At 41.0% G+C, this 21,409-nt stretch overlaps 1 protein-coding gene across 1 annotated transcript in view; it reads right to left on the bottom strand.

Annotated features, from left to right (window-relative positions):
- The window catches only part of EHHADH (enoyl-CoA hydratase and 3-hydroxyacyl CoA dehydrogenase), a 51,225-nt gene extending 38,648 nt beyond the window's left edge, over window positions 1-12,577 (bottom strand). The window contains exons 1-3 of the mRNA XM_043594690.1: window positions 12,421-12,577; window positions 6,396-6,499; window positions 637-809 (exon numbers count right to left, since the gene is read on the bottom strand). Coding sequence (XP_043450625.1) covers window positions 637-809; window positions 6,396-6,499; window positions 12,421-12,494 — 351 coding nt within the window. The 5' untranslated portion in view covers window positions 12,495-12,577. The remainder of the gene's footprint in view (window positions 1-636; window positions 810-6,395; window positions 6,500-12,420) is intronic.
- Between the last annotated feature and the right edge of the window lie 8,832 nt (window positions 12,578-21,409).

The following is a 21,409-nucleotide window of genomic DNA, read 5'->3' as shown; positions in this document are numbered from 1 at the left end:
AATATGTTACTTACAAAATGTTACCATTCTGAGACTGATATCACAGACCTCATCTACATACTTAATAGCCCAAATTAAATCTATTTCCAGAAACAAATGGATTTACAATTTTGTGCTATTTTCAAATAGGAAATTGTCTTCTAAGGTACTAATAATTACAAGGGACCACAAAACCAAAACCTTTGAGGAAATAAAAATTTAAATAAGTATGCATACTCAGGGATGAGAGTCAAAATATTTTATACCTCATGCTGCATAAGCATGGCTCAGCGGAACATGACGTGGGTCATACTACTGGAGCAGAGTCGTGGGGGCCCTGTACCGACCCAGTAGTTCCCCTTTGGTTTGTGTTTTATGGGGAGACCCAAGGGCTAGGGCTAGGGAAGCAAATGGACAGTCATGGGGCTCAGGGTAACAGCTATTTACTCATGGAATGGACATTTTTCAACATGTCAACAACTACTACCACTGTGCTGATGCATAGCAACTGAAAAACCAGTGCTAAAAATACATAAGAGTTGTCAACCAGGAAGCTAGCCTTTCAAAATGATCACCACTGAGGCTTATACAACATTTAGACATCGCCTTAAGGAAAAGCCCCCCACACTGAGCCCCATATGGAGCTTTAGCGGTTACCTCTGCATGGGCAATCCTATAGTGACAGCCCAGGGCCAGCTCTAGTCCCCCTCCTAAAGCCATGCCTTGAATAGCTGCCACCACGGGCTTCTCATTTCTCTGTATTTCATCTACTACGTGTCCCAATACGATGGCGGGCTTTCTAGGAGCAGTGAAGCCGTGGATATCAGCACCTAAAGACACAGAGAAGGAAAAAGAGAGGTGGAGAGACTTGGACTTTGTTATAGACAATAAGGTATCAGATAACTCTCAAGGAATTTCAGACCTTTTTGGGACCACAAAACATTTAATTCTTTGGCTGGACACACAGTGAAGGAAAAATAACCTGGAAAATGTAGAACATTACAAGAGAAAATCCTCAAACCTTGATCAGGAATCCTGTAATCTAAAATCTGTCTTCCATATGATAGGTAGTAACTCTACCTGTAAAAAATTAAAAGCCTCAGAGAAGGGGGAATAGAGATTCAGAAGTTGAACCAGCCCTCCTTCCCCTTCTTTTTTTTTGTATAGTATTGCTCACCAACCTTATTATATCTTTGTTAAGAGCATAAATCATTACAACATAAAACCTCAGCATAAAATACATACATATTTGTGAGTTATATGTTTTATGTTTTTGTAATAGATTGTTTTTATGATCAATAAAAGCAACATTTATTTCTTTTCCTAATTATAAAAATAATACATGCATTATAGAAAATTTGAAAAATACACAAAATAATAAAGAACATAAGGATCACCCCAAATCACCACACAGAGATAACAACGTAATATTTTCATGAATTCTTAATTGTTTCCCAATGCATATATGTAAATGGCTTTGTGACCTTCAGTAAGTTATGCAACTTTTTTATCATAACACCTATCTTCAGTGACTTAGGAGAGAATTAAATGAAAGTTTGCTATCATATATATTTAACATTATTGAAAGCATTCTATAACATCATTTTTCATATTTTCCTTTTTTCACATAACATTATACTGAACTCTTCCCCATAGAATTATCTACTCTTTGAAAACATTAAGCTTGGCAAGAGTTAAAAAGTTAAAGTAATTCTTTCATATCAACCTATTTAACTTTTCATTTCTACCTGTACCTTACCCAGCATCAATCCAAGATTATGATTTTTTTGCTCACCAATCCATCATACTCACACTCTCATCTAGTGTTATTAGTTATTATTTCTATTCCTTTTTGGCTCAAGAAATACAAGATATCTCAGGCCTATCAATCCTGTAAGTTTAGATTTAAATGATTTTTCATGTCATAATAGCAATTAGTGCGTATTGGATAAATACTTTACATCAGGCACCGTGCTAAGTAGTTCCATATACTCTCTTATTTGATTTTCTTAATACGTAGGTTAAGTAGTATAACCATCTCCATTTCACAGGTCAGGAAGCTAAGGCTTTGAGATGTTAAGTGACTAGTTCAAACATATGACCAGTTAATTACTGGTAGAATAAGGATTTGAACTCAGTTTAACTACAGAGCCCACATTCTTAAACGTTATTACTACATTTTTCTACTTGTAGCATAAGGTTAGTACTAGTATCCCAATTTTACAGAAACCAAGGCACAAACAAGAGTACAGTGATTTCACTTTTTAACTGTTTATTTCTGGCATATAGAAATGCAATAAAGTTTTGGATATTGATTTTATATCTAGCAAAATTATAAGTTATTAATTATAATACCTTTCTAATAGATTATTTTGATTTTTCTGCAAACTCTATCATATCTTCTGGATGATGAAGTTTTGTTTCTTCCTTTCCAATCCCAATACCTTTCATTTGTCTCTCTAGCCTTACTGGACTGGCCAGGGCCTAAAACACAATGTCAAACAGAAATGGGGAGAGTAGCTAGCCTCATCTTGCTCCTATCGCAGAAGGAAAGCTTTGTTTTGTTTAGTTTTGATTTTTTCATTTTTAAGTAATCTTTATACCCAATGTGGGGCTTGAGCACAAAACCCCAAGATCAAGAGTCTCATGCTCTACTGATTGAGCCAGCCAGGTGCCCCAGGAAGGCTTTCAACTTACCATTTTATCTGATATTTTCTATAGGTTTTCAAAAATGGATTAAGACATTTTCTTTCTATACCTAGTTTACTAAAAAAATTTTTTTTTTTCAAAATTTTTTTTTCAACGTTTATTTATTTTTGGGACAGAGAGAGACAGAGCATGAACGCGGGGGGGGTGCAGAGAGAGAGGGAGACACAGAATCGGAAGCAGGCTCCAGGCTCTGAGCCGTCAGCCCAGAGCCTGATGCGGGGCTCGAACTCACGGACCGTGAGATCGTGACCTGGCTGAAGTCGGACGCTTAACCGACTGCGCCACCCAGGCGCCCCTAAAAATTTTTATTTTTAATGCATGTCAAATGATATCAAATGTTTTTTCTGCAGTTCTTAAAAAACTCATATGATTTTTCTCTTTTAATCTTTTAATAGAATGAACTACATTAATCTTATAATGTTCAACCAATCTGGAATTTCCGGGAAAAAAAAGTGATGCCTTCCACTTTTTATATATTGTTAGATTCAATTTTATGATATATTATTTAAGATTTTTATACTTATGTTTATGAATGAAACTTGCCTTTCATTTTGCTTTCCTTTCTTTGCAAATTTCATTTGTAAGTTTTGCTTTTTCATACTGGCCTTGATAGGTGTTGGTATCAAGATTATGCTAGCGTCATGAAATGAGTTGGAAAGAGTACTGGATTGAATGGTGCCCACGCAGAACCTGTGAAACTTACCTTATTTGGAAATAGGGTCTTTGCAGATATAACTGAGTAAAGATAAGGTCATACTGGATTTGGGTGGGTCTATATAAGATCAGGGAAATCTGGACGCAGGCGAGAAGGCCATGGAAAGAGACAGGAGTGATAAGGCAATAAGCCAAGGAACACCAAGGGTTGCCTGCAACCACAGAAGCTAGAGGAGGCAAGCAAAGAGTCTTCCCTAGAGCCTCTGGAGTAAGAATGACCATACAGATACCTTGAGTTTGAACTTCTACCCTCCACAAGTCATCGGTTATGGCAGCCCAAGGAAACTAATATGGGAAGTGTTCCCTCTTCTTTTATTCCCTAAAACATTTATGTGAAATTCAAATAATATTTTCCTTGACTTTCCAGTTAGGGCTTGCCAATAAAGTCATTTGGGGCTGGAATTTACTCTGTGAGATTTTTGATTACTGATTCGATTTCTTTAATGGTTTTTTATTTCCACTTGAGTCATATTGGGAAGCCATAATATTTTCATTATCTTTTTTTTTTTTAATTTTTTTTTTTTTAATTTATTTTTGGGACAGAGAGAGACAGAGCATGAATGGGGGAGGGGCAGAGAGAGAGGGAGACACAGAATCGGAAACAGGCTCCAGGCTCTGAGCCATCAGCCCAGAGCCCGACGCGGGGCTCGAACTCCCAGACCGCGAGATCGTGACCTGGCTGAAGTCGGACGCTTAACCGACTGCGCCACCCAGGCGCCCCTCATTATCTTTTTTAATGGCTACAGTATCTGCAGTGATATCCCATTTGCCATTCCCTATATTCATTGTGCCTTCCCTTTTTCTCTTGATCAATCTCTCCAGAGGTTTGTAGATTTCATTAGTCTTTCAAAGAACTAACTTTTGACAGTCTTGAATCACATTTGTTTCTATCACAGTAATTTCTCCTCTTCATTATTCCCTTTCTTCTACTTCATTGGGTCTAGTAGTTCATTGGTTAGTTCCTTGATATAGATGCTTAACTCGTTATGTTTCAGTCTGTTTTCTTTTCTGATAAATACCTTTAAGGTTATAAATCTCCTGCTAAGTTTTGCGTTAGCTGTATCCTTCAGTTATATATGTTGCATTTTCACTATCATTCAGTTCTAAATATTTTCTAAATTCTATTATGATTTCACTTTGACTCAGGGATTATTAAGAAATGAATTTAATTTCTAAACATATGAGTATTTTTAGTTATATTTTTGTTATTGATTTCTAGTTTAATTGCATTGCTGTCAGAGAACATATTCTAAGTAAAATGTATTAAGACAAGTTCTTGTGGTCCAGTATCTGGTCAAATCTGTAAATGTTGCAAATTTGAGAAGAATGTATATTTTCCAATTGTTCTATATAAACCCATTAAGTCTAACCACCTCTAATGCTTTTCTAGGAGAATTTTTTTTTCTATCCCTGAGTTCTAACTACATTCTCCCTTTTCTACCTTCTTTCTTACAAAGAAATATTGAGTTTTCTATAATTGGGATCCCTCTCTCCATGGTGCAAAGTCACTCTCTTGGGCTTCTGACCTGAAGTTTCAAAACAACAAGTAAGCCATTTCATAACTGATTAATGTTTGGCACATTATTTTAATCTCTCTCAGGTTCATCCTTCTCATCTATAAATGGAGATTGTAGGATTTACTGAGGATTAAAGTATGTGTAAAAATACTACTGTTTTCATTATTAATAAATAAATAACCCATATAGTACTGGCACATAGCAGGCAAGATAAATGGTAATTTTATAATGATTATCATTTTTACATTTCTTTACTGTCATGATTCCAATATCTATTTCTTCTCAGGCTGCAATTAACATACATTAAATTCCATTGGCTACAGTAACATTACAGAGGCCTTCATATAGGACAAAAGGCATAATATATTCATTTGGGAAAAGAAGAAAAGCTACTACAAATACCACTGAATCACCATTTCAGATTCTTTTGCCATATGTTTTCAATATTTTTGCATCTTCATAGAATAACCCAATAAAGATAGTCATGGTCACTGAGATGGGTGACTATTAGAAGAAAAATGAACTCAGGGGTGCCTGGGTGGCTCAGCCAGTTAAATGTCTGACTTTGGCTCAGGTCATGATCTCGTGGTTTGTGGTTTCAAGCCCCACATCAGGCTCTGTGCTGACAGCTCAGAGCCTGGAGCCTGCTTCCGATTCTGTGTCTCCCTCTCTCTCTGTTCCTCCCCTGCTCGTGCTCTGTCTCTCTCTGTCCCAAGAACAAATATACGTTAAAAAAATTTTTTTTTCAACGTTTATTTATTTTTGGGACAGAGAGAGACAGAGCATGAACGGGGGAGGGGCAGAAAGAGAGGGAGCCACAGAATCGGAAGCAGGCTCCAGGCTCTGAGCCGTCAGCCCAGAGCCTGATGCGGGGCTCGAACTCACGGACCGGGAGATCGTGACCTGGCTGAAGTCGGATGCTTAACCGACTGCGCCACCCAGGCGCCCCTAAAAAAAAAATTTTTAAAGAAGAAAAATGAATTCAATTTCAAGTCTCTGTCAGAAAGAAATAAAAAATAACATTTATTGAACATCTTCTGATGCAGGCACTGCACTAGGGACTTTCAGATATATCTCATGTAACCTCACAAAAACCTATTAAGATAGATACTACTATCCACTTTCTAAACAGAGAAATTGAGGAGTTCAGGAGATTACAGGGATTCGTCCAAGCTCCCATAGGGTGGAGATATATGCAGAGCAGGTATGTACCAACAAGTGTATATTAGCAGGTATAACACCCATCAAGCCTGGGTGTCCTCCAAAGGCCCATCCAATACAAAAGAGAGAAAGGTCAAAGTCTTCTCTGGGTCTTTCTGTGACTCTTGTCTCTCTGCAATGTTTCCCATTCCGATTCAAGTCTCCCATATCCATTACCCACCCTACGGTATTATCCACAGGGACGGCTAAGGCAGCATCGGTCTCAGGCTGTGGTTGGATTCCAAAGATAATGAGAAAGAGTTAGAGACTGGTTACCTGCAGAGAATTTGCCATCTGCTCCACAAATCACAATGGCTTTTACTGTATGGTCTGTTATAGCTTTCTGCAGTCCCTCTTTTATTCCATGGAGTACAGATGTACTAAAAGAAAAAAAATTACACGAGGCATTAGAATTAAATTTATACCATCTCAGACTTCTTTCCTAACAATGAAAATTGAAACACACACGCAATATATAAAAACCCTAGTTACTCACTGTTCAGTTTTCACTAATTTGATCAACTAATAATAAACATGTCAACTGTGAATTAAGCACTGGACTAAATAAATGAATAAGCTTTTTCTTGTTTATAAGTTTATTTATTTATTTGAGAGAGAGCAAGCGAGTCGGGGAGGGACAGAGAGAACCCCAAGCAGACTCTGTACTGTCAGTGCAGAGCCCAATGGAGGGCTCAAACTCATGAACCATGAGATCGTGACCTGTGCTGAATTCAGATGCTTAATTGACTGAGGCACCCAGGTGCTCCAAATGAATAAAAAAAATTTTTTTTAAGTTTATTAATTTTTGGGACAGAGAGAGACAGAGCATGAATGGGGGAGGGGCAGAGAGAGGAAGAGACACAGAATCTGAAACAGGCTCCAGGCTCTGAACTGTCAGCACAGAGCCCGACGCGGGGCTCAAACTAACGGACCGCGAGATCATGACCTGAGCCAAAGTCAGATGCTCAACCGACTGAGCCACCCAGGCGCCCCTAAAATTTTTAAAAAATAGTATTTTCCTACAGTTTGCTGTAACTTTGGCCACTTAGAAGCAGCACTAATCAATTTAAAAGTATCATTGTACATCTTCTATGTATACTGAAAGGAGCTTATAACATCCTAGGAAATGACAAAATGTCACACTAAGATGGCTGTAATGAAAATACAAATAAAGTGATGTGGACATTCACAGTGAGAAGAAATTACTTTCAATTTGTCATATTGGCAAAATATAAGAAAACTGAAATAGTCTAAAAGAAACAACCCAAGAGATGTGTCAGGGGCTTCAAATTACCCCAAATATCCAACCTTCCCCACTTCCTTCAAAATATTAAGCATCTAGTTTTTAGCTGGATACATGACTGCCCAAAATAAAGGTTGCATTTTCCAGCTTGTTATGCAGTAAAGTCAGCCTAAGGCATTAAGTTGTGGTCAATAGGATGGAAGCAGATTTGGTATATCCAACTTTGGGAAGAGTTCTTAAAGGATTGGGTATGCTTTTCTCTTTTCCTTTTCTGGCAGGAATGGGGATGTGATGGCTAGATCATAAGCAGCCATCATGGACCAAGAGGTGGAAGACCTGAAATGAGGATGGCAGAGCAAAAGATAAACAGAATTGGGAACCCTGATGATTGTGGAACAATCACATCATTCTAAGACACTGCTATGAAAGAAATCAACTTTATTTTGCTTAATCCACTACTCTTTTGAGTTTTCTGTCACTGACAGCCAAAGCTAAAACTAACTAATTTAGGAGGCAGAGGCAAGATCTGGGGAAAAAAAGGGCACGCAGTAGATTTTGCTAAGTTTCAGTTGATGAGGGAGTCATCTATAAAAGAGAGCTATAGTCAAGATTGAATGAGTCAGCCAAAGGCAAAAAGAGTTGAGTGTAAATCCTCTGGATGCACTCTCATTTAAGAAGTGGGAGAATTTTAAAGAGCAGTTGGGGAGAGAGGAGTCAACGTGGTGGAGAAGTAGGGGGACCCGAAGTTCTCTCACCCCTCAAACACAGCAGTGTTGAGGCCAGAAGACATGGAATTCCAGGAATCCGGGCTACGGACTGACAGAAACATCTCCAGGGGCCCACAGGGACAACATGGTGAGCCACAGGTGCATGATTACGAACTGGCAGAGATAAAATGGGTGGTGTAGGCGCGGAGGGGAGGGATCCCCTTCTGTGGAGAAAAGGAAGAGAAAGAGAGGCTGCGGAAGTGTAGGATTGTATTTGGACAACAGAAAAACCACAGATGAGGGAATGGAAAAAAATGGAGAAAGAACCAATTTCTAACTGTGGGGCTTTCTCTGCCCTGTTCCTGCACCTAGAGAGGAGGAGAGTCAGCCCCAGGCTAGGTAGCTAGCTCCCAGGAGCAGTGGGAGAGAGCAATCCTCTCCCTTGAATGCTGTGGGAAGAAGGCAAATAGCCATTCCAAGGACAAAAGACCCTGCAGGCGCCCACCAGCTAGAGGCCCTTTGTCGGCTGGGTGGGTGGTGACACTACCCCAGAACCGGGGCACCCAGTTCCTTTATGACATAAGGGTTTGAATCCCAGCCAAGCACCAGGGAGGCGCGGGAGACAGTGGAACGGGACATAGTGGCCCACTCACACCCACGTGGCACTGTGAGGAGGGCCTAAACAGAGTGGTTTGGGACACCCAGTCCAGGAAGGAGAGACTGGGGTGTTGCCATTTTTCTCTCCATCACCCACAAGGTGGGGTTTCAGGGATCAGGGCCGCAGTGGAGGCGGGACCTGCCTACACCAAACCACGCCCCTCCATGCCTAGTAACTTGGCCGTCTAACAGAGCAAGATTGACACTGACCAACCAGACAGCCCCTCCAGACCAGCACAGACACTGGTTCCAAGGCACTGTCAGCTATTGGTCCAGGGGGTTTACATTCTCTGATTTGATTCATGGTCAATTCTTATTTTCTGTGTATATGTAGATACATATTTTTTTCTTTTCTTCCTCTTATTTCTTCCCTTCTCTAGTCGGGTTATTCTGGCTGTTGGTTTGTTTAAACAGACATTTTTTTTTTAATCTATTCTTTTAACACCCCTTCTGTATCTCCTTTTTTATTTTCCTCTCTCTCTCTGGACTGGCCATATAGTTTCTCTGATTGTCTTCCTGGGCAATTTTTTTTTTCTTTTACTTTTCCCTGCCCTGTCATTTCTCTCCTTGTATAGGATAAGGCCTTTTTCACCACAACCCCCCCTTTTAAAATTTTTATCCAGGGATACTTCAAGGAACAAATCATAGCACACACGGTAGAAGTTCCAAACCACCACTACGAGTAGGGAGACAAAGCAACCAGAGTCTCAACGGAGAGCACAAAACACACTCCAAAAACACCTTCTGAACGGCCAGGCCCTGGACATAACAAACTATTAAAACACATAAGGGACAGGGGTGCCTGGGTGGCACAGTCGGTTAAGCGTTCGACTTCAGCCAGGTCACAATCTCGCGGTCCGGGAGTTCGAGCCCCGCGTCAGGCTCTGGGCTAATGGCTCAGAGCCTGGAGCCTGTTTCCGATTCTGTGTCTCCCTCTCTCTCTGCCCCTCCCCCGTTCATGCTCTGTCTCTCTCTGTCCCAAAAATAAATTAAAAAAAAAAAAAACATTTTGAAAAAAAACACATAAGGGACAGAAAACTAGCCAATATGACGAAACGGAAGAATTCTCCTCAAAAGAAATTCCAGGAAGAAATGACAGCCAGAGAACTGCTCAAAACAGTTATAAACAATGTAACTGAGAAAGAATTTAGAATAACGGTCGTAAGATTAATAACTGGGATTGAAAAGAGCATAGAAGAGAGCAGAGAATCTATTGCTGCAGAGATCAAGGAACTAAGAAATAGTCACAGTGAATTGAGAAATGCTATAAATGAGGTGCAAAATAAACTAGATGCAGTGACAGCAAGGATGGAGGCAGAGGGGAGATTAAGTGGAAAAGAAGATAAAATTGTGGAAAATGATGAAGCTGACAAAAAGAGAGAGAAGAAAATATCCACGTATATAACTTCAGAAGAAGACAGAAGAAAGGGCAGGAAAGTATCCCCACGTAGAGAAAACTTGAGGAAGCTGAAATGAACCCCAGGCAGCAGGGCCTGCTGGAGGGCCTTGCAATGATGGCAGCTAACACATGTTCCATGCCAGTTTATGACTTCCAGCAGATGTAAACTTCACCACAACTTTATGAGGTAGATACAAACGTTTCTCTTACAAGAGGGGAAGGGGCAGGCTAAGGACTAGAAACTTTTTTTTTTTTTTTAATTTTTTTTTTTTTTTAACGTTTATTTATTTTTGAGACAGAGACAGAGCATGAACGGGGGAGGGTCAGAGAGAGGGAGACACAGAATCCGAAACAGGCTCCAGGCTCCGAGCTGTCAGCACAGAGCCCGATGCGGAGCTCAAACTCACAGACTGCGAGATCGTGACCTGAGCGGAAGTCGGCTGCTCAACCAACTGAGCCACCTAGGCGCCCCTAGAAACGTTTAAAATAGCTATGAGAAAATATTTTTTGTTATGGGCGTTAGACTGTGAAACGTTTCCCCCAAGTTCTTTTTTTTTTTTTTTTAATTTTTTTTTCAACGTTTATTTATTTTTGGGACAGAGAGAGACAGAGCATGAACGGGGGAGGGGCAGAGAGAGAGGGAGACACAGAATCGGAAACAGGCTCCAGGCTCTGAGCCATCAGCCCAGAGCCTGACGCGGGGCTCGAACTCCCTGACCACGATTTCCTAACCTGGCTGAAGTCGGACGCTTAACCGACTGCGCCACCCAGGCGCCCCTCCCCCAAGTTTTTGATGGGCATGGTTTTCTCTTATGAGCAGAGGCTGAGGCAGAGTCCTAATATTTAGTAATTCTAACTAAAATACAGACAAGTCCAAAATGGATATGTAATTATATTATGTTTTTCTTCATCAAAACCAAAATAAGTTATTTTGCTTTTTTTTTCTGAGAATGGCAAGAAAGTGGACATATCATCCTTGTATGATTTTCATTGCTGCACTTTTTTTTGCATGACTAAATGCAATAACTCATCTGAAAAATAAAAATTATAATATTAATATGGTAAAATCAAATCTGATGACACTAAGATAAAAATTCAGGTAAAATTAGCAGGTCTCCTCAATCCAGTCTCTCTTTTGTTCCAGCGGTATGTGCTAAGAATGTTGACCAAAGGTCTTTCACCCTGTTTTATATATTCATTGTAAATTTTAATTTTGGCTAATCCTACTCTCCGAGGATGGACGGCTCTATCCTGGGCTGATGGATCACTATCCTTTTTCCAAAGATATGGAAGACCAAACCTATCTAATAACCTCATTAATTAAAACAAAAACAAAATCAACTAGCATTAATCTCAGTTTTGAAAGCAATGCCGTAAGCGCATTGCACACGTAGGTGAGAGAATTTAAAATAGGCGAAGGTGGGGCGCCTGGGTGGCCCAGTCGGTTAAGCGTCCGACTTCAGCTCAGGTCCTGATCTCGCGGTTCATGAGTTCAAGCCCCGCGTCAGGCATCTGTGCTGATGGCTCAGAGCCTGGAGCCTGTTTCAGATTCTGTGTCTCCTTCTCTCTCTGACCCTCCCCCATTCATACTCTGTCTCTCTCTGTCTCAAAAATAAATAAACCTTAAAAAAAATGTTTTTTAAAGAAAAAAAAATAATAAAAGGGGCGAAGGTGCTCCATGATGAAATCAAAGAAGATAAACTGCACAGTCTACTCCATAGGCTACTTACTAGGCTTACTCCAAATGGATCCTCCACTACAGCACTAAAGCCTTTAAGTTTAGAACAAATCAGGAGAAAGAACTTTGCATTTCTGTCCAGGCCACAATTCACCTTTACTCACTGCCTTGGCATTAATAGGAAACTTTATCATCAGATTTCTAACTCTTATGAGTTACACTTTATTAGGGCAGCCTGTATTCGAGATTGGGAAGTAAGAGGTCAAGGTCTAGTGGGCATTGTGCCTTTAGAACAGAATGTACTCATGAGAAGTCAAAGCCGCCAGCAAGTAGAAGAGCAGGAAACTGGCACGTATGGCCCGTGTTGGAGTCCAGCTCGCCCACTTAGAGGCCATCTGCCTGCCTCTGAGCCTCAGTTTCCTCACCAGTGAAACACCGGTAGGAGTTCGCTGCGAACGTTAACCAAGCTAACCTATGCACAAGGCCCTGGCATTCGCCGCGGTTGTCTGTGTCGGTGTCTCTCTGCTTTTAATCCAGCAGGGGAAAGCCAAAGCCTCGGAGCAGGCAGGCGGCGAAGGGCCCTCCGTGCCCGGGCTGGAGGCAACCCAGCCCGTTACCTGATGGCGTTGACCGGCGGGTTTCGAAGGCGGATCAGCGCCAGCCAGTTCCGCGGCCGCGTGTACTCGGCCATGTCTGCTCGGTCGCGGAGGTCGCTTGCGCCTCTCACCACTGGGCACTGCCGCTTTTCCAGCCGTCGCGGAGCCGGCCCCGCGAGGAGGGGCGCCCGCTGGGCCAATGAGAGCCCGAGCCCGGCGCCACCTCCCGCTGCGCATCCTCCCACCCGCTCCTCCTCCTCCCGGGACCCCAGTCCCGCGCTCTGCAGACACTTGTGCTCTCTTTCTCCGGAGTGGTTCCCATCACAACCTAGGTCAGAGAGGACGGTGGAAAATGGGTGCAGTTGCCAGCAAGTCGGAGTTTACAACACCCTGGCCCAAAGAGGCTGCCTTCTCTGGAAAACTTCAGGGTTCACTAAGTTGGTAGAGCTGTCCTCATCAGTTTTCATCTTCATGATCCTTCTTAACAGGAATAGATATCTGGGGGCTTGACAATTAGGTGACATGACACAACCACTTGGCACATAAAATACACGCACCGTGCGTTTCACCTAAATCTGTATGGTACCAACCGCGGACATAACCATTAATGTTACCTGTCTTACTGTAACGGGGCAACCTAGTGAAATGCATGGGTATCTTGTCTGATAACCAAACCTTCTCTTTTTTTTCTTTTTAGAACGTTTCCCCCAGTTTTATTGAGATATACTTGACTACTTCACTATGTAAGTTAAAGGTGTACAGCCTAATGATTTGACTCACGTAGCTCATGAAATGATTGCCACAGTAAGTTTAGTTAACATCTAATCTCATATAGATACAAAAATAGACAAAAGGAAAAAAAAAACCTCTCTTTCCTTTTTCTGTCATTTCTAAGGAATGTGATTTCTAGTACTTCATTCATTGTGAATTGCACACCTGTTATATGCTAGGACTAGGCAGGAGATTAAAGGCAAATGAGGCCCAGCCCCTTCCCTCCAAAAGTTCACCACTGAAACAAGGTTTTTCTAGATTCCATTGGCCTCTGGTGGTCTCCACAGTCCATCAAGTGGTCAGAAAGCAGTCTGGAAGTTTCAGAGGAAAAGAACACAATGGAATATCTTTGTTCACTGGGACTATTTTCATATTCTTTTGCCTCTTGGAAATAAAAACAGGTTCCAACTCCTAGGAAAGTAGGATTGCCTTGAAGCCCTGGAAACAGGCAGCAGTCTGAAGGTATCTACCCATCAAGGACAGCATAGTAAGGACAGCCTTCCCTTCCAATAGCCGGCCATTTACAAACAACCCAGTGCAAATGCCTCTGGCAGCCTTCAACAACAATCAGCTCCTACAGGTGATATCACTCTCTAATGCCCCTTAAAATTTGCCAGTCCCTGAATTCCACCTTGCTCAAAAATGATGTAAGATCAACAGTCTGCTCTGCTTGGAGAAACTGTGCATGAGGAGCATAGCTTTCCCTTATTATAAGAAGCGATAAATTCAGCTTTGTCTTCTCAATTCTGATATTGGCCTCTGGGGAAACAGCTCCGCAGAGGCATCCTAGCAATTTGGAATGCCTCCACAAAGGCTGTTGTAGGCAAGACTTAACAGTTCTGAATGGCCTGAAATTCTTCCTGGATCAAGGGGAGAGGAGCATGGTGTGGAGCTGTTTTGAGGCAGGTTCTCATCTCTATCTTGGAGGTGTTAGCTATAGGTCATTTCTCATCTATTTCCCTGGTTTTGGTTGAATGCCAAACTTTCTGCCTGTGCTCCCCAGCCCCTTTGGTATGGCTACAAACTTCTTTGTAAATCTACTGAACTGCTTAATAATAGTTTAGAGTAGGCTCCTCAACAGGGCAGGGAACAAGGTAAGCCAGTGACACACCCACTGGGCAAAATTTAAGAGGGCACTCACTGTCAGTGTCCTACAAGTGCCTACCCTGCCCCGCTCCTCCACAGCAGTTCCTGGGATCTGTCGTCTAGCCCCTCCAGTTCGGTGTCATCCTGTGGAATTAGGGATGCAGGGAGCTGATACTATGCTGATCTTTCTCTTACTATCTGTGTAAATAATAAATTGTCTAAATCTATTTGGTCTCCTTATAGACCAAATCTATGGGAATGTGGCAAGCCAGCAAGTGCCACCATGCTGCTGCTGACAGACTGTGACCGTTTGACAGTCTCTTGATCATTGCGATGAATTGTTATATTCTGAAGTTGCCTTCTCATTTAATTTGTCTCACTAAGTGCTACATAATAGCACGTCATTCCTCTTGGCTAAGGCACTTCCTTCATTTTGCATGTGCTTTGCTTATTATGTCATTTTCATTGTGTTGCAACTTAGGAAAATAGATCGGTTAATCAGAAGAGGTTTCGTGTGTGTTTGATCAAGTGTCGCATGCTCTACTGGCTGAGCGGAAGAGGTTTTTAAGAAAAACAAAAGAATGTAAATGTAGAAGTTCATGTGCTAGATCACGCCTATATGTACTCACAGTAGGAACAGAGATGACTGTGTAAACTTGGTGTTGTGCTGTGAAACTTTATTCAATAGTGCCATGAAGCCAGAGCATTCTCCGGAGAGCTAATCAGATTTTTCTGTCACAACAGAAAAGACTGCTTTCCAGCTGCAGTGATACAATCTTTCACATGTTCTCTTCCAAGTCTTTTCCCCTTTCACTGTGGGATATAAATGGGCACTAGGCCTCAGAGAAGGATAGAGCCATAGACAGAAGAAGCCTGACTTTCCAAATGATTTTGTGGAGGAGAGCTGCCTGCTGACTAGAATCAGCATGAGAAGGAAGTGTGGGTCCGTTTGTTAAAGAATTCTAACCTGTCCTAACTAATACAGAGAAGAAATGGGCGGTGAGTACACTCTTCCACAGTGAAGTTGGCTGACAGTTGAGGAGAAAAGCTGCTCACATAAGTACTTGAAATAAGAAATGGGATATAAATAGTTTCTTCATGGTACCAATAATATTAGTAATGACAATTTCTATAATTTCAAGTGGCTTGCTCAAGTTTTGAGCCTTGGAGATATAACACACACACACACACACACACACACACACACACACACACACTCGAGATTCCTAAGGAAGTCCTAACTGCGGCAAAAAAAAAAAAAAAAAAAAAAAGACTCAGTCTTGTCAATTATCTTGACTGGTTGAAATGCCAAAGATCAATGATGTATGATTGTGCAGATTTAAAGCTCTTGCACATACACTGCAACCAAATCTGAACTGAATGTAGCCAAAAACTGAACTGAGAATCTATTCACTGCTGTCTCCCACATTTCAATCTCTCAGCTGTTTGGTGAGGGCTGCTTATGGCCTGGCATCAATCAGATCATATTCATATTTCCCAAACTCGTGTTTACTCCTTTTTAAATTGAGATATAACTCACACACTATGCAATTTATCCTTTTAAAGTGTACAATTCAGTGATTTTTAGTATATTCACAAGGTGGACACCATCACCACTCCCAAATTCCAGGACATTGTAATCACCCCCAAATGGACCCTGTATCCATTAAGCACATTTGCCTACTCCACATATTTCATATAAATGGAATCACACAATATGTGGCCTCTCTGCCTAGTTTCTTTCATTATAGCATAATGTTTTCATTTGTTTCAGGGAAGGGTTGGTTCCAGGCCTCTCTCCTAGCTTTTGGTAGTTCCCTGGCTTTGTGACAACGTAACTGCAACCTTCAGTGGTGTTTTCTCTGTGTGGGTGTATCTCTGAGTCCAAATTTCCCCTTTTTATAAGGATATTAAATGACCCCATCTTAATTTGATCATCCACAAAGACCCTATTTCCAAATCAGGTCACATTCACAGGTTTTGCTCGTTAGGACGTCACATCTTTTTTATTTTTTTAATTTTATTTCTTTATTTTGAGAAAGAGAGAGAGCGAGCACAGGAGTGTGCGAGTGGGGGGTGGGGTGGGGTGGGGTGGGTAGAGAGAGAATCCCAAGCTGGCCCTGCACTGCCAGCACAGAGCCCAACATGGGTATCACACCCACAAACGATGAGATTGTGACCTAGGCCAAAACCAAGAGTCTGATGATCACCCAGGCGTCTCATGGACTTTACAGCTTTTTTTTTTTTTTTTTTAATTTTTTTTTTTCAACGTTTATTTATTTTTGGGACAGAGAGAGACAGAGCATGAACGGGGGAGGGGCAGAAAGAGAGGGAGACACAGAATCGGAAACAGGCTCCAGGCTCCGAGCCATCGGCCCAGAGCCCGACGCGGGGCTCGAACTCACGGACCGCGAGATCGTGACCTGGCTGAAGTCGGACACTTAACCGACTACGCCACCCAGGCGCCCCTACAGCTTTTTGAGGAACACAGTTCAACCCATAACAGCCCCATGCAGTCACTGCAGTAGACGCCCTTTTATGGGGCAGAGCAACAAAAGTCAGCCTGAGTACCACAGGCAGCCAGGCAATCTTGGTATTTGAAGCCACAGAAATGGCAATGACTTCCACTCTTCTGAATCATAATTCATAGTTTACGTTAGGTCACATTTGATTCTTTTTTTCCTAAAAAGTAAGCAAAACTGTCCAGAATGGAGAAATGTTAATGCTTAAAAAAAACCACACAAGCCAGCTTTTCCATATGAATCACCATGAGAAGAAAGATTTGGGCATTAACAGCTACACCTAAAGGTTACTGGATATTTTATAAATTAAAATAAACAGAAAAGATGCAGCCTCCACCTGACATTATTTTTCTGGGGGAGGGTGGACAAAGCCCTTTAAGTTGATAGGATGCACACCAAAGTAATAAAGGACATTTTGAAAAATGAGCTTTTGATGTTTCATAAGAAAAGGCTTAACACTTAAAATTGTGCAAGTTTTCTCCTTTGAAATAGGCAGGTAGAAAAGTTTTTTTTTTTTCTCATTTAGATGTTCTATAGAACATTGTCTTCAATTCTAACACCATATTGTGATTCAAGTGGTTTCTCCAGCTAAGTACATTTAGGATAATAAACACAATAATACAAAATAAAATAACTAATATTTCATTCTCTCCATGTGCCATGCTTTGCCCTAAATGCTTTGCATGTATTCATACACTTAGTCCTCACCACAACCCTATGGATAAGGCATCATTGTTAATCACCATTTTATAGAAGAGGCACAGAGAGCTATCTTGCCTGAGGCCACTTTGCTACTAAGAAGTGGAATGGAAGCGTAGACCCAGAAAGTCTGGTTCTGGAGCCTGTGTTGGCATGCTTTTAAGATTCATCCATGTTGTGGCATGTATCAGTACTCCATCTCTTTTTATGGCTGAATAATAGTTCACTGTATGTATATACCACATTTTATTTATCTAGTCATCAATTTATGGATATTTGGGTTATTTCCATTTTTTGGCTATTGTGAATTGTGGAGGATAAGCTTAGGAATCCCCCGGGCTTACACCAATGGGTTAACAAGGCATAAGGAAATACAAAGCCACAAAATGCTCACACCCAAGTTTAGGTAAACCATATTGGCAGCTCAAGAGTAGGGGGGTGCAAAGGTGCCAGGAATATGAAGGTGCAAATGCACCCCAAAATAGAGAAGGGGTGCAGAGCCCCTAGAATTGAGAGGGAGAGGCAAAGGCCTAAATAGGAACAGGCGCAAAGGTGCCCAATACATAGGTATATGAAATAAACAAGGTAAGATATTCAGGGTAGAAGCACCCCCAATTTAGTACTATAGCAGAAAAGCTGCTTTCACAGGGGGATGGGGCCAGGTTAGGTAAATTGGGGACTTGGACTATGCACCTCTGTGCTGCAGGCAAAGCAGCCCAGGGCAGAGACAGTCAACAAAAAAAAAAGGTGCCTTGTCAACCCCGAGGTTATTTCCCCTATCTGTCTCATCCCTTAGGCTAGCTAAGTTAAACAGACACGGCACCTCCTGTGTGCCGTTAAAAACCATCTACCCATCTGCCTGGCGCCAGGATTTTGTTTTATATTGACCCAAACCCCAAACACTGTATATCTTCAAAAACCCCCTTTTTCCTCACATCCCCAAGTTAATATTCCCAGTTTCTTTGTCTCTTTGTACACGCCTATCACGTTTGTAAGCCTTCTGATCTGAATAAATACAGGGCAAGAGCCCTTATTCGGGGCTCTTGTCTTTTCCCAGACATTAGCCATCTCTCGCTTTTGTTCCTGTGTCCCACTCTCTTGCTGGACAAGAGAGAACTTTAGAGCCAGAGTCTACGACAGTGAATAATGCTGCTATGGACACTTCATGTACAAGTTTTTGCATAAACTATGATTTTAATTCTCTTTGGTATATACCTAGTAGAATTGCTGGGTCATATGGTAATTCTATGTTTAACTTTTAAAAACAAAATTTTCTTTATTGAACTATAATTAACATACAGTGCTATATTGGTTTCAGGTGTACAATATAATGGTTAAACATCTCTATACATTACTCAGGGCTCATTACAAATGTACACTTAATCTCTTTTATCTATTTTCCCTAACCCCCGTACACACCTCCCCTCTGGCAATCACCAGTTTGTCCTTTGTATATTTGCTTTGTATATTTGCATATGGGTGAAATCATATGGTATTTGTCTTTTTCTGTTTGACTTGTTTCACTTAGCATTAAACTCTCCAGCTCCTTCCATGTGTTTGCAAATGGCAACATTCTTTTTTTTTTCTAATTTTTAAAATTTATCTTTGAGAGGCAGAGAGAGAGAGAGGGAGAGAGACAGTGCCTAAGCCGGGGAGAGGGGCAGAAGGAGAGAGAGAATCTTAAGCAGGCTCGGATGCTCAGCACGGAGCCCAACATGGGGCTTGATCTGCTGACCCTGGATCATGACTTGAACAGAAATCAAGTCAGATGCTCAACCAACTGAATCACCCAGGCACTCCAACATTCATTCTTTTGTATGGCTTAATAATATTTCAGTGTGTGTGTGTGTGTGTGTGTGTGTGTGTGTGTGTATACCTCTTCTTTATCCATCCATCTGCCAATGGACACTTGGGTTGTATATGTCTTTTTTAAGGAACTGTCAAACTGTTTTCCAAAGCAGCTGCACCACTTGACACTTCCACCAGCAATATGTGAGTTTCCAATTTCTCCAAATCCATGCCAGTTCCTGTTGTCTATTTTTTATTATTTTTTTGTTCATGAGTTATATTGTGCTTTCTTTGTCACCAAACATGGCCTTCTTCCTTTCTTAGTGAATTCTAAATAGAATCTTCCTGGCTTATGGAAATCACTTAGGAAAAATAGTCATATTATTAGCCATTATTAGTATTATGTTCTTTTGAGATGGATTAAATTGTGTCTTTCCTCTAGGATTTTATTCCCATCTGCTTTGAATAACAGTTTGCAAATTAATATAACATGAATTTTTAGGGTCAAATAAAACAGGTTGTCATAACTCATACCTCCATTAATAGAATTATCAAATGTCTAGCAACTGTTATGTATTTCCAGGTTTCCTGTCAAAGTGCCTCGATATTAAGCCACATGATTATAGCCTTGAGAAATCTCAAGGAAAATGAAAGGGAGCAGAAAACTAACGGAGGGCAAATGTTTCAATTTTTGAATAGGCAAGAAGATAAAAGATGTTGCAGATTGGTGAGCTCTAAATTAATACCTTATGAAATTTCAGAAGAATTCATTAAGGAAATAGTTTGTGAAAAGGAAGTGGTGATTATCAAAAATATATAATGTTCACTCAGAACAAGATACGCCAAATTAATTTTCTTTCAGTTTTGCAAGGATTAATATATCAGAGGGTCAGAGAAATGTTGTGTTGAAATTCCTAGAGAAATTGAGCAAGGTGAGAAAATGGAATCCTTGTGGACATGCTGTGGGTTGTGTGTAACTATGTTTTATGAATAAATATCTAACCAATCATACTTTTATTGACCAGTTATACAAACAAGGCACTGCTAATGCAATGTGAGCAAAAACAGATATGGTACCTGTCTTCATACTGCTTTCTTCATAGTATTATGGGACAGTAGATCTTAACTCAGGAAGTGGGAGGAGGAAGCTAGCATTTTGAAAATACTGTAGAAAATGTAGGCTGACAAAAAGAAGAAAATCATCTGTAATTTTATCAATGAGAAATAACACTGTGGACACGTGGGAAAATATCCTTTCCCAGTTTTGTTTTGTTGTTCTAAACATATGGCCTTTTAAAAATATTAAAAAAATTTCAAATTCCAGTGTAGTTAACATACAGTGTTATATTCATTTCAGGTACACAATATAGTGACTTACCAGTTCCATATATTACTCAGTGCTCATCAAGATAAGTGAACTTTTGGGGGCATATGGGTGGCTCAGTCAGTTTGAGCATCCAACTTCAGCCCAGGTCATGCTCTCCTGGTTTGTGAGTTAGAGCCCCACACTGGGGCTGTCAGTGCGGAGCCTGCTTGGGATTCTCTCTCTCTCTCTCTCTCTCTCTCTCTCTCTCTCTCTCTCCCCCTCCCCTACTTGCATGTGAGTGCTCTCTCTCTCTCTCTCTCTCAAAATGAATAAATAAACTTAAAAAAAAGATAATTGAACTTTTAATCTCCTTCACCTAGAAAATACACACATCTGGCACTCACTCTGGGAGGTTCTGATTCTGGGCAGACCCAATAGTTTAAAAAAGCTTCCCAGAGGGGTTCCTGGTTGACTCAGTTGGTTAAGCATCCGATTCTTGATCTCTGCTCACTCTTGATCTCTGCTCAGGACATGATCTCATGGTTTGTGAATTGGAGCCCCCACACCAAGTTCCATGCTGTCTGCTTGGGATTCTCTCTCTTTCTCTCTCTCTCAAAATAAATAAATAAATTTTAAAATAAAAAAAAAAAGAACGGTGCAGTGGACTACCATAAATTTCCCTCATGAGATTTTCTTAACCAAGGATGTGCATTAAAATTCTCTGGGAAGCTTTTTTTCTTAAAATTTATTTATTTATTTAGAGAGGGAGTGCATGCACAAGCAGGGGAAGGACAGAGAAAAAGGGAGAGAGAGAATTTCAAGCAGACTCTGCACTGTC

Source organism: Prionailurus bengalensis, chromosome C2, assembly GCF_016509475.1.
Source record: "Prionailurus bengalensis isolate Pbe53 chromosome C2, Fcat_Pben_1.1_paternal_pri, whole genome shotgun sequence".
In the NCBI taxonomy this organism is placed as follows: domain Eukaryota; kingdom Metazoa; phylum Chordata; class Mammalia; order Carnivora; family Felidae; genus Prionailurus; species Prionailurus bengalensis.
This window is presented reverse-complemented; position numbering and strand designations above follow the sequence as displayed.